The sequence below is a fragment of the Rhinolophus sinicus genome, linkage group LG06 (genome assembly GCF_036562045.2).
Source record: "Rhinolophus sinicus isolate RSC01 linkage group LG06, ASM3656204v1, whole genome shotgun sequence".
Lineage (NCBI taxonomy): Eukaryota > Metazoa > Chordata > Mammalia > Chiroptera > Rhinolophidae > Rhinolophus > Rhinolophus sinicus.
Window position 1 is genome coordinate 630,704 of NC_133756.1, and position 13,853 is coordinate 644,556.

General features: G+C 49.0%; 1 protein-coding gene across 1 annotated transcript; it reads left to right on the top strand.

Annotated features, from left to right (window-relative positions):
- The first annotated feature begins 7,903 nt into the window (after positions 1–7,903).
- On the top strand, positions 7,904–10,390 carry NPPB (natriuretic peptide B). The gene is made up of 3 exons (XM_019756323.2): positions 7,904–8,772; positions 9,011–9,239; positions 10,199–10,390. Exons 1-3 carry the CDS (start codon positions 8,647–8,649, stop codon positions 10,210–10,212), a joined length of 369 nt encoding a protein of 122 aa, XP_019611882.2. The 5' UTR covers positions 7,904–8,646; the 3' UTR covers positions 10,213–10,390.
- Positions 10,391–13,853: the final 3,463 nt, after the last annotated feature.

Here is a 13,853-nt window from a genome sequence, read left to right on the forward strand (position 1 = left end):
TTTCAGGCCCTGGCAAACACTAATCTACTATCTGTCTCTATGGATCTGTCTATTCTGGACATTTCATATAAATAGAATCACATAATATTGTGGTCTTTCGTGTCTGCTTCTTTCACTTTGCATAATGTTTTCAGGGTTCAAGTTTCATCCATGAAGTAGCCTGTATCAGTACTTTATATCCTTTTCATGACTAAATAATATTCCCTGACATGAATGTGCCATATTTTGTTTATCTATTCATCAGTTGATGGACATGTGAATTGTTTCCACTTTTTAGCTATGATAATGTTGCTATGAACATAGTTTTTATGATCCATTTTCATCTTTCTTGGGTATATACTAAGGAGTAGATTTACTGGGTCATATGGTAACTCTATGTTAAATTTTTTGAGTAGATTTACTGGGTCATATGGTAACTCTATGTTAAATTTTCTGTTTTCCAAAGTAGCTGTGCCATTTTGTATCCCCACCAGCAATGAACGAAGGTGCCAATTTCTCCACATCCCATCAACACTGTTTTTTATTATAGTCATCTTAGTGTATAAATGGGTATCTCACTGTAGTTTTGATTTGCCTTTACCTAATAACTAACAATGTTGAACATCTTTTCATGTGTTTATCGGCCATTTGTGCAGCATCCAGCGCAGACAGGAGGGCTAGGCCTGAAGGGGAAGGGGGGGGATTAAGAACATCACAGAGACAGGAAAGTTGGGATCAGGAGGTCCACTGTCCACAGATGGCAGAGCAGTGGTGCAGTTTTTATTTTTCACACGGTTTATATACTGTCTAGAACAATTGTCTATTCAAGCAAGTATTAGTAGAATTTTCTGTTACGTGTATTTGCAAGTTTGTATGTCTGCGGCTGTGATTGTGCTATCTTGTTCTTTCTGGGGGAGGATGCTGAGGCGAGGCGGCCCTTGGAATGACCTCGCAGGCTGCAAGGACCTTGTCAGCTTACATCTTGCTCTCCACAATTTGTGTATCTCCTTTAAAGAAATGTCTATTCAAATCCTTTGCCCATTTAAAAAATTGAATTGTTTTTACTGTTTGTTCTTTATATATTCTGTACTGTTATCAGATATATGATTTGCGAATATTTTCAAATATGGATTGTCTTTTCATTTTCTTTTTTTTTTTTTAACTTTTTAAATTATTTTAAGTGTGTTTTTCCTGGACCCATCAGCTCCAAGTCAAGTAGTTGTTTCAATCTAGTTATGGAGGGTGCAGCTCACAGTGGCTCGTGTGGGGATCAAACCAGCAACCTTGTTGTTAAGAGCACCGCGCTCTAACCAACTGAGCTAAGCGGCTGCCCCACTTTTCATTTTCTGATAGTGAAACCAGAGGACTCCTGCTGGCTGCACGCTCGCTTCCACAGTACATATACTAAAATAGGATAAGTGTTCATTGTGAGAGCACTGCTGAGAAGGCGAACACCTTCAAAAATCGCCTGTAACATTTTCAGACCGGTTTAGAGTATTTAAGGGAAAATCTAGGCATGCCTCCAGAGGCTACAAGACAGGGTCAGCATGGAGGCTTCCCTCTGGCAACCTGGCTCTCAGATGGCGTCAGCAACCCCAGGAACAATGAGGGAAGTAGCCTGGAAAGAATGCTAGACCATAGAGATTGTGATCAATAAGCCTAAGGGCATTAATCTTAAATTTCAGGATAATTTTCTAAAACAGGGAACTGAATGGGACAGGAGACCTTTCGTGCTCAAGCCGCAGGGGGCATGACCTATTGTTAAGCTATAGATCAAGGAGAAGGTGAGGTCGGTTTTTGCCAGGCTTCTACTATGGGGGTCCCAACCAGGCCCGGCTTCAACTGTGTCCTCTGAGGCACAAGCATTCAATTTTCATGAAGTCTAACTTACCTATTTTTAATTCAGTTGTCTTTGCTTTAGGTGTCATATTTTGACTAATCCAGGAGAAAACAAACGTGGCAAAATATTTTTAAATGGTTTTATCCAAGTAAGAGGTATGTGACTTATTCTTGCAACTAAATTGGAAAGTAGTTCAAAATAAAAGGCGGCTGACCCCTAGAAAGCTTTTGGTACCTGGAAGTGTGGGTGTTACCTTGTGTGATGAGTCCTTTGTACGCACTGGTGCTCAGTTCCTACAGCCACCCTGCAAGGCAGACACTGACCTTTCGCTTATCTCACAATCAACTGAAACACTGCCTTCCTGTATGACCCTGGGCAGGGACCTTTATCTCTCCTGGCCTCTGTTTTCTCATCTGTAAAATAGGGAGAGGGACCAGAAGTCATGTTTTCCAGGATGAAAGCTGAGATGGGGTGGGGGAGACAGAAGAGAACTGAGGGGGGGTGGGGAAGGTCAGGCTAGTCTAACCAGAGTAGCTTGGAACTTCTCTCTCTCTTTCCTATGGAGCTTCTGTGTTAGATTTTGTTTATGTACAAGATTCTGCTGCTAAAACAAAGCAAAACAAGCACAGGGTGAAACTCTGTGCCTCTAAGTGATACAGGAGTTAGCATGTCCCTAGGTAGACAGTGAGGTCCCTGGTGGAATAAACAAAAGACAGCTATCCTAAAACTTCAGGTTTTGAAATCACTCCTTTACTCCAGGACATAATGTATCAAGGCCCTGAGATTAATCATAAAATTCCTTTTGGCCTGACAAACGGAGCAGATCTGATAAAGAGTAGGTTATTTTGCTAATTCCTTTAGGATGGGCAAGCAGAACAAACCTGGTAGACGAGTTTCATTAGAAGGTGCCAGTTCCCTTCTTCAAACCAGTTCCCTTCTCCAAACAGCTCCCCTTCCCCAAACAAAGGAAGGTATGAAAATAGGAGCTTTTGCCTCAGTCATGGGCACCCCCATTGGGGACCCCCTCCCGCTCGAGAGCTGCAACCTCTTCTCCTGCCTCTAATAAACTATCCTGTTTTTAAAACTTTTTGCCTCTCCTTGGTCCATGTTTCCATTCTTCGGCTTCACGAGACACGATCCCGGCCCGCACTCAGAAACTGCCGGCAGATCCAACATCACCTACATCATAAGGGCTCTTTCATCCTTCCTAAAATCCTGTTCGTGGGGTTGACCTGATCTGGGATCAATTTTAAGGGAGGGATGAGCTTAGACTTCATCCTGCTCTTTATTCAGCTCTTAATCCATGACGTTTCCTCTGCCCAGTGGGCCTGGGACCATGTCCCAGGCAAGAAGGAGACTGCAGAACGACCCTTTACCTTCCAAGAGCTGACAGTCTGTGGGAAAAGCAACCTGCAGCCTGAACTGATATGACAACAGAAAGGGTGCCGAGTACCAAGTAGAAATTAAGCCTCTTGACTACAAAACTTTCAGAGGATGGCCACGTGCAAAAGGCGCTACCCAGGGACAAGGGCCAAAGCTACGCTGCACGAGTTCGTTTAATGCATGTCTGGTGGTGAAGAAGTCAGGTCCTCACGTGAAAGCTCTCCTGGGAAAGGGTCCGTACACTTTCCCAAAAGGAGAAGACGGAGGCTCCAAGTCCCATCAGTCAAGAATCTACTGCTGAATCACAGGTGGAGAATTAAGAGGAAACGCCGAAAGAGTCTCCAAGATTTCTGAGAGCTCGGTTCTTGCCAGGTCATGTCCCAAGCGCTGTATGCAAGTTAATTCCTTTAATCCTCACAAAGACCATATTTTTTCATTTTACAGATAGAAAAAGAGGGGCACAGGCCGGCGGTTCAGTGACTTGCCCCAGACAGCACAGCTGGGACCTGGGCGCTCTTAGCACCCAGGGAGGGTTGGTGCTGGAAACCTCACCCTTTCCTTAGCCCCACCTAGGCATTGGCAGGGGAGACTGGGGGCGCAGGGGGTGCACTTGCACAGAGCTGGAAGCTCAGTGATGGAGGCCTGGCTGGGATGGGAAGTTCGGCAGAGCCTGTGCTCTTTTCCCTGACACTAAAACTGGAGGGCAACCGAGTCCGGGGCTCATGCTGCCTGCTGCTCAGCCAATAGACAGACACAGAAGTTGGGCTATAGGATTACCGTTTATTGTCTGAGCACCGGTGATGTGAGAAGGCAGCAGGTGAGCACCGTTGAACACCATTAAAAACTGCCCGTAATTTTTTCAGACCGGTTTAGGGTATTTAAGGGAAAATCTAGGCATTCCTCCAGAGGCTACAAGACAGGGTCAGCATGGAGCCTTCCCTCTGGCAACCTGGCTCTCAGGTGGCGTCAGCAACTCCAGGAACAATGACGGGAGTAGCCTGGAAAGAATGCTAGACCATAGAGATTGTGATCAATAAGCCTCAGGATATTAATCAGAAGTTTCAGGGTAATTTTCTAAAACAGGGAACTGGGACAGGGGACATTCTGAACTGAAGCCGCAGGGGGGATGACCTATTGTTAAATGATAGATCAAGGAAAAGGTGAGGTGGGGAACGTTGAGAGGCCTGTACTATGGGGGGGGGGGTCGGTCCCAAATGGGCCCTCCTGCTTCGATAGGAAAGGAGGGACTGGGGTGGGGGACAGACGTGGGTTGGGGAGCCTGCGGAGCAATGACTACGAGGAGTGTGGGGACACACCCGGGCCAGTGTGGCTGCAGCGGTTGCGTTCAGTGATTAGCCACGCGGCCTGGGGGTCGGCATTGTCAGGTTCCATCCTCTGTGCCAAGGGCTGCACTGCTCCATCCTGGGTGGCCACTGCTGGGCTTCGGTGCCCTTGAAGGCAGGCGGCCCAGGAGTGGGGGTGGGGGGCCGGGACCTACACAGCAAAGGCGCTGTATCAGTGGTCCTGTCATGGGGGGGAAGGGGCATGTGATTGAGTCTGATTTTCTTCCTACACTGTATGTTCCTCAAAGGCGCGATTTGCCTCTCCCAGTGTGTATTCCTACCTCCCAACAGAAAGCTTAGTTTTACTTGCACAGGCCCATTTCATCCTCACAGTAGCCCTGTTCGGTGGACATGAAGAAACATCAGGCAAGACAAATCAACTGCCGAGGTCACAGAAGTAGCAGAAGGTGGAGGTGGCATTGGATCCAGAGTCTGGACTCCAGACCACTGGGACCCCAGGCCTTCAATGAAGTCTTGTTGCATAAATTAAGCGTCTCCTCTCTTTCTCAGTAGCCAGCACCTAGCACCCAGCACTCAGGGTTTGACATTGGTGAGAACCACCATGCCACTATAGCCACCTTTACTGTGGACTTACTAGTGCCAGGTACTGTATCCAGCATTTACATATACTGCATGAGTTTTGTATTGCTGCTAAAACAAATGACCACAAACCTAGTGGCTTAAAGATAATGCACATTTAGGGGCTGCCAGATGGCTCAGTTGGTTAGGGTGCATGCTGTTAACAACAAGGTTCCCGGTTCGATTCCCTCATGGGGTGGTGAGCTGCACCCCCCGCAACTAGATTGAAAATGGCAACTGAACTTGGAGCTGAGCTGCGCCTTCCACAACTAGATTGAAGGACAAAAACTTGGAGCTGATGGGCCCTGGAAAAAACACACTGTTACCCAATAAAAAAAAAATAAAATAAAAAAAAAATGATCACACACATTTATTTTCTTATAGTCCTGGAGATCAGAAGTCTGAAATATGTCTCATTGGGCTAAAATCAAGGTGTCAGCAGGCAGGTCTGTGTTCATTCTGGAGGCTCTAGGGAAGACTCCGTTTCTTTGCCTTTTTCCAGCTTCTAGAGGCCAACTACATTCCTAGAGTGTGGCCCTTTCCTCCATCCTCAAAACCATCTTCAAAAAGGCCAGCAGTGTAGTATCTTCTCTCCTCTCTGACCTGTTTCCATCCTTCCATTTTCTCTCTCTTACCCTGACCCTCCTGGTTCCCTCGTATAAGGACTCCTGTGATTACATTAGGTCGTCCTGGACAATCCAGGACAGTCTCCCCAACTCCAGACCCTTCATGTAATCACATGTGCAAAGCCCCCTTTGCCATGTTAAGTAACATATTCACAGGTTCTGGGGATTAAGACACAGACATCTTTGGGGTGCTATTATGCAGCCTGCCACATATACCATCTCATTAATCCTTAGGTGTCAATACCGTGACACACATGGTATAATTAACTCCATTTAATAGAAGTGGAAAGTGCATGGCATACAGTAGACACTCAATAAATGTTTGTGGGGCATGATCTGGTGTGAATGCTGATTGATACTATGTCATCCTGCCCTATGCATTCAGTCTTGTTTCTTCTCTAAAGTCTCCCATATCTTGTCCACTGGGGCAGGTAGCAACTGTCAGAGTACTTAGCACTTAGTTGTTTCCTTTTGGGTGACTGTTTCCCCAGTGAGATCACAGTACAAGGACAAAATCTCACACTCATTCTGAATTCTTTTTCCACACTGCCTTGGGCTTTTGCAGACATCATTTTCTCCCGTTGAACGCCTACAAGGAGGGAGCATATGTCCATTTTGCAGAAGAGCAAAGCGAGGCTCAGCTTAGATGCAGTCAGTTCTTGATAGGGGCTGGTTGAATGACTCTTGTCTTGCCCCAAACCCTTGACCTCATGCCACCCAGCATGAGGGACTCCACACCCTTGGCAGCCCCCAACCCTTTGACTCAGCTCTGCACTTGACTGGATTTTGTTCTCTCTCACTGCCACTAAGTCTTTGGATAGTCTTCCTGTGGTATGTATGTGTATGTACACACACACACACACACACACACACACACTGCCCCAGACCCCAGAATCTTCCCAGGATTGGCATCTTTACATGCCTTTCCCCTATCTTCATCTGCAAAATGCTCAACTTTACCATAAGCATGCACAGCCGCCAGACTTACATACCCTCACAGCACAGCTCCCTGTAACTTGAGAGATGACAACTCATTAATCTAATTTTCCTTTTAGTAGAAGCATCTTGCAATCTCCCTGGTAGTGATTAAGAGCTTCAGGTCTGAAACCAGACTGCCTGGGTTGAAATCTAGGCTTCACCACTTGTTAATTGTGTGACCCTAAGAAAGTAAATTAATTTCTCTGAGCTCAGTTTCCTCATCTGAAACATGAGGAAAAATAACAGTATTTTTCTCACTCCATACCTGGCAGATGCTGATTTTTTTAAAAAAGATTTTATTGGGGAAAGGGAACAGGACTTTATTGGGGAACACTGTGTACTTCCAGACCTTTTTTCCAAGTCAAGTTGTTGTCCTTTCAATCTTAGTTGTGGAGGGCGCAGCTCAGCTCCAGGTCCAGTTGCCATTTTCTAGTTGCAGGGGGCACAGCCCACTGATCCCTTGCTGGACTCGAGGAGTTGAACCGGCAGCCTTGTGGTTGAGAGCCCACTGGCCCATGTGGGAATCGAACTGGCAGCCTTCGGAGTTAGGAGCATGGAGTTCTAACTGCCTGAGACACCGGGCTGGCCCCTGACTTTTTTTTTTTTTTTAAGGCAAAATTTGCTTAGCGGTCCTGGCTTCTGCCCCTTATTGTCCCTTCCTCCACTTCTGTCATGGTCAATCTCTCTTCCTGAACAACACTGCTCCCTCATCCTACTGCTTGTTAACACAAGTTATCTGGAAGGGGTGGTGACATCGGTCATGCATACTTTCAGGGGATTTAATCTGTGTCTCTTCCCAGAGCCATTATTTTTTTTGGAGCCTCATTTGTAATCACAGATGGGAGGTCCAGACCATCTGCTAATAGGAATTAGATCATGGATGAGCAGATGAAGAAGGCCTGGGGGAGGGCACTCCTCACACCTCTAGGGCCCCACCAAATAGATAAGCATCTTCCAGTCATCCTTGCTTTTCCCGTCATATGTTGGCTTGGTGATGGAGAGGAGGTGTTGGCACCTGGAGGAGATTTGATAGAAGGCATTCCTGGATGACTTCATCTCTGGGCCTTGCCTCTCAAAATTCCAGCCAAATCAGCTCTACCCTTTAAGGGATGAAAGCCGGGTCAGCATTCCAGAAAGTCCTTGTCATACCCAGGCTTTTAATCAGGTGACATTGGAGAATTAGCATCCTAGTGCAGGGGTTGTGGGAGGGTGGGGTGGGGTCTTGCCCCTGCCCCACACTTGTCTTTCTGGCTAGACTGTGTTGAAGGGAGCAAGACCTTTTGCGTTGAGTTTGCTCAGGGAGATCAGAACCACGGACAGCGGTCAGGGCACAGGGAGACCCGGCAGGGTGCAAAGAGCCAGGAGTGCGGAGTTTACAGGCTGGTGAGAGAATTTGCGAAGAGAGAGAAGACGCTCTGCGGTGGTGGGAGCTGGCTGAGGCTGTTCTCACTCTGCGTCACCCCACCCGCCCCGCACTTGCATCGGGCCTCCATAAGCTGGAGTTTTCCTGTCCCTCTCCAGGAATGGTTGGGGGTGGGGAGGAAAAAGAAAGCGCTGCTCTAAGGCCCTTGGGATTTTTGCAGGAAAGGAGGAAGCAGGAGACGAGGGACCCGTTGGCGTTTCCCGCGTGCTCCCGCCTCCTGCCCGGCCCATTTCTACACAAGGCCTGCTCTTCCCAGGCTCTATCCCGAGGAGTACAGGTCGAAGGCACTGAAGGGTGCATTCCCCCGCCCTGACCTCAGCCCGAGCGAATGCGGGTGGTAAATCTAGATAACCATGGAGGGCAGGGCCAGCCAGGATCCCGGGCCCAGGATAAAAGGCTTTGGGCACCCAAGGATCCAGTAGAGCACCCGTGGGCCGCGAGGAGGTGAGACGTGAACCCAGACGCAGCAGCAGCAACCTCCGCCCCTCCAGCCACATGGACCCCCAGATGGCGCTACCCCGGGCGCTCCTGCTTCTCCTGCTCTTGCACCTCTCACCGCCAGGAGGTCGTTCCCACCCTATGGGTGGTCCAGGCCCTGCCATGGAACTGTTCAAAGTACAGGTGAGCACTGCTAGACTGCATAAACCCCTCGGTCCTGGAGGGCCAGGCAGCAGCAGTGAACGGGTCTCCGCCTACTGTCACAAGCAGTCTTCACCCTCCCTCGGGAATCAGAAAGTGGTGAGACTGGGAGCCAGGCGGTCGGTTCACTAGGGAGCCATCAAAGGTGGTTGGGCTCAGGTTCGGGCTCCCAAACCTCAGGCATCCCCACCCACCGCAAAAACTACTGGGCCATCTGCAGGACAAGATTTCAGAGCAGCAGGAAGAGCAGATGGCCCCAAAGCCCCACCAGCAGGACAGTCGTTCTGTAGAAGACTGGGAGGCCAAACGGGCAGATTCCATTGGCAGCCTTGGGCCCAGCGACTTCCAGCCCAAGCAGAGACGACAAGTCCCCACGATAAGGCCTGGCTTCGGCTGCTTTGGGCAGAAGATGGATCGCATCAACTCCATCAGTCGCCTGGGCTGCAATGGTGAGCTCCCTCCCTGCCACCTTGGCCACACCCACCCTCATTCCTGGGTGTTCCACCATGAGAGTCCCTTCTGGGTTTGTTGCCTCTGGGGACCACACTCTGAGAAAGGGACACCTGGACATTGCTCCCTCTTGCTGACAGTTCTCAGGGCCAAGGAGTGCCTTTCTGGAAATATTCAATGTTACCAAGCCCATGAGACCCACCCACGTTCAATCCTCCTCCTGTACCTGTTATCAAAAGGTCCAAATTGCTTTAGGGTGCCATCCAGCATGTCTGGCAGCTCCTCCTGGAAGCAGAAAGAGCCCTAGACATTTTCCTTCTTTTTTTTTTTTTTAAAGATTTTATTGAGGAAGGGGAACAGGACTTTATTGGGGAACAGTGTGTACTTCCAGGACTTTTTCAAGTCAAGTTGTTTGTTGTCCTTTCAATCTTAGTTGTGGAGGGCACAGCTCAGCTCCAGGTCGAGTTGCCGCTGTTAGTTGCAGGGGGCGCAGCCCACCATCCCTCGGATGGGAGTTGAACCGTCAACCTTGTGGTTGAGAGCCAACCAACTGAGCCATCCGGCCACCCAGGAGCTGAGCGGAAGCTGATTGACTTCATTCTAGTTGCAGAGGGCGCAGCTCACTGGCCCATGTGGGAATCGAACCTGCAGCCCTGTTGCCCAGAGCTCACGCTCTAACCAACTGAGCCACCCATCTGCCCCCACATTTTCTTTCTGGTTTCCCATTAACTGTCTATGGCTGCAAAGGCAGAGGGCAGGATCATCAGGGTGGCCATAATCCTATTGACAGATGAGGAAACTGAGGCACTGAGAGATGAATTATTGCAAATTTTCAAATATCTAGATCAGCCGAGGTTGGGGGGCTGTGGCAGGGATGGCACACAGTGAGGGGAAGCTCAGAGCCTGCCTCACTCTCCCACCCTGACACCATCATCACCCTCCTTCTCCGCCCCCACAGTGGTGGAAGATTAAGAGGAAATCCTGGCGGCAGACACTGGCACTTGATTCGTCATCAACTCTGGTCTCCTTTGAAGCAACTCCTGCTTACTTTTTAAAAAAATATTTATTTGATTGTTTTATGTAATTCAGTTTTCACTTTTGAGCACAAATTTTCCATGGTGAGATAAAATCAACATTAAAGCTTTTTCTTTTGAAACAGTTTTGTCTTTGTACATTCAAAATAATGCATCATTTCAAAAAAGAAACTCCAAACTCTGTGTTTTTTTGGAGGTCCCAAAAGTGTCTTAACGACGGGGTAGGGACATGGTCTCAAGAGCTGGTCAAACAAGGGTGGAGTGGGGAGGGGGCTTTCTTTTTTTTTTTTTTTTAAGGGTTTTTCATGTTCTGAAATGTCTAGAAATACCTCAAGCATTTCAGACACTTCCCAGAAACTGCTTTTCAAAGCCCGGCAGTTTCTCCCTGAGAGAGGAATGGTGCCTGATGTATCTGTGCAACGTGAGCGTGTGTGTCAGTGTTTGCCCGACTCCTCTTTCCTCTGCCTGCAATTCCATTAGAATTCCACTCTCCCTGGTGTTTGTTGTTTCCAGAAGGTCTAACCTAAAATCTCAGAGACTGGGGGCAGTGTGTGTGTGCATGCGCGTGTGAATGTATACACACACACACACACACACACAAACACACGCGCACACCACTAGCTCATTTGCATTCCTGAAGGGGGGCGGGGAGTGAGCCCCTTATCCTGACGCAAACCTCAGCTTCAAGCCTTCAATTCCTGATGTCATCCTGAAAGGAGCTTTCAAAACCTGAGTTTGATAGCATTTTCATTTCCCAAGCCCATAAGATTAGAAGTGTCTGACAAGAGGCCCAGCAGTTCAGGGTGCCCCTTCCCTGGGACCCTGCAGCATCACTTCCTTCCTGCCCTGAGAGAGAAGGCCCTCATTCTAAGGCAGAAAAGGAGACAAACGCCAGAATCCTACTGTGCTGCTGTCAGCAGGGAGTCCGGGAAGGGATCCCTGCCCTGTCCCCTGTGGGCCCCTCACCCTGCATCCTTCTGAACAACTACTGAGCCTGTCCCTGCTTTTTAGGGTCCCAGGCCTCTGCTCCCTTCGCCATGTCTTTTATGGTCCAACTCAGCTAAAGGAGACGGGATTATTCTTATCCCCCCGTTTTATGGATGTGAGAACCGAGACTCAGAAAAAAATGAAGTGTCCTACCTGAGACCATGCGGCCACTCAATGCCATCGCTGGGATTTGAGTGCAGATCCGAGCAACTCTGAAGCCTGTGCCGTCTCCCTGAGCCCCTGGCGTTGAACTGCACTCTCACAGCCTTTCTGCTCTTCCCAGCAATGTTTCTTTGAGGGAGGGAGAGGGGAACCTGAAGCTGTGGGTCTTTGTGCCGTTTCTCATTTGACCCCAGTGTGCATCAGAGGTTATGGACACCTAATGAGATCAACAAGGATTTAAAAATGAGGTTTTGGGAGCAACTTATTTTCCAACAAAACGGTGAGCCAGCTTCGCCTAATGTTTCTGACTCAGGGAGGGCAATGAGCAATTAGAATAGTGAACGTCTAGAGAGGCTTCATTAAGTTCCAGGTACAGTTTCATTAACTTACACAACTCTCACAAAAACTCTACAAAGTAAGAATTCTTATTGGCTCCCATTTCACAGATGGGGAAAACTGAGGCACAGAGAGGCCATGTTAACTTGCTCAGGATCAGGATCTTGGCAGAGACAAGATTCAAGCCCACCCATCCTGGCCCCAGCACCCAGGCCCCTAACCCCTTGACTTGGCCTCTCCCAAGTCAGTGAATTAGGCTTCCCGGTAGGATGGAAGTTTCCCCTCCGAATGGTATCACTCAGTTCAACATTTGGTGCCACTGCCTGTTGGCAACCTTTCCTCTCTGCTCGTGACGAAGGTGACGAAGAAGACCCCTCCCAGAACATCCACTCCCCAAACCCAGCCAGCACTTCAGAATTCTTCCAGGACATCCTGCTCTTCCATAAATAGGGCTCAGATGGTATATATGATACAGATACAGCCTGTTATTGGGCTTTTCCCGGGAAAGAGACCCCGAAAGCAAATGCTAAGGAGCCAAACGGGACTCCTGGAGGATGGGGGTTGGGTGGCCCGATGTACCCAATGGAGTGACGTCTCATTGAGTTGTCCCTGTGTTTGGTGTTTGTGGGCAGCAGGGCAGCACATACACTGTCTACGGATGCCCCTTAAAACCAGCCTCCCTCACCTGTGACCCTGGCCCCTTGAAACACCCCTCTTACCCCCCACGTACATAGCTTATAGCCATGGACTTAACATCTCTGACTTCCCTCTTACCAACCTCGTCCTGCAAAGAAGCTGCCAGATGATATATCTTCATGGATGTTTGTCATTTTAATCTTCCCAGAAAGATGTGCTGGTGAAAACAGACCCAAGGAGGTCTAGCCTGAGGCTTCCGAGCTGGGAGGAGTTTCAGTAGAGGGTAGACCGGCTTTGCTGGGAGCCGTGCTGAAGTTACATGAGTCAGGACAGTGTTGGGCCTGAATGCTTCATCTCATTGCTGGTCCTGCACCTGTGACATTCTCAAAAACTGCTGAGCCCCTCTCCATCCCTCCTGTGACAGCTTGGACTCTTCTGAGAGTGATTGGAGGCAAGGGGGAAAAAAGCATTTCTCTTCCTGCAGAGCCAGGTCTAAAAAATATTATGAACTTGGCCGTTTGTCTTTGTTCTCAGCTTTCTATCTCTGTGTCATTCGGGGTCTGTGATCCCGCTCCCTGCACAAAAACGCAGGATATGGCGAGGCCAGAAAGGAACACCCACGGAGCCATGGGTACCACTATGGTCTCGCTGGCATCTGGTTTGGAAATATGGGAAGCAGGCTCCACACAATGTGCAATCTGCCGTCTGCTTCTCTGCCAACAAACCCACCCCACTCGCTAGCGGCAATCCACGTTTGCTAGCTTAGCCACAGCAGTTATATTAGTGGCCAATGGCTAACTGGTTACAGCTGACGGCCAACTAGCCACAGCTGATGGCCATCCAATCACAGGTGCTGGCCATTTACTACCTGAGCCAGCACCTTTCCACATGAGGCCGAGAGCCTGGAAACTGCTCTCTGGGGCTCTGTCCCCACACTCTGTCTCTAGGATTTTTCATGCACGGCCTTAGCTTTCATGATCAGTCCGATTCCACCAAGTGACCTCCTTCTCTCATGGGGTTGGGATCCAGCCCCACAGAGCTAATGTCCTGGAGTATTTCTTTTTCTTTTTCTTTTTTTAAGGAGAACAGGACTTTATTGGGGAACAGTGTGTACTTCCAGGCCTTTTTTCCAAGTCAAATTGTTGTCCTTTCAGTCTTAGTTGTGGAGGGCACAGCTCAGAGCCAGGTCCAGTTGCCGTTGCTAGTTGCAGGGGGCACAGCCCACCATCCCTTGTGGGAGTCGAACCAGCAACCTTGTGGTTGAGAGGACATGCTCCAACCAACAGCCATCCGGGAGACAGCTCAGCTCAAGGTGCCGTGTTCAATCTTAGTTGCAGGGGGCGCTGCCCACCATCCCTTGTGGGACTCGAGGAATTGAACTGACAACCTCGCGGCTGAGAGCCCACTGGCCCATTTGGGAATTGAACCGGCAGCCTTCAGAGTTAGGAGCATGGAGCT

Excerpts from the sequence above, each read along its gene's own strand:
- NPPB (XM_019756323.2), top strand. The coding sequence starts at position 8,647 with ATGGACCCCCAGATGGCGCTACCCCGGGCGCTCCTGCTTCTCCTGCTC. Across the intron at positions 8,773-9,010 it reads TGGAACTGTTCAAAGTACAG|GACAAGATTTCAGAGCAGCA; the intron begins GTGAGCACTGCT and ends GGCCATCTGCAG.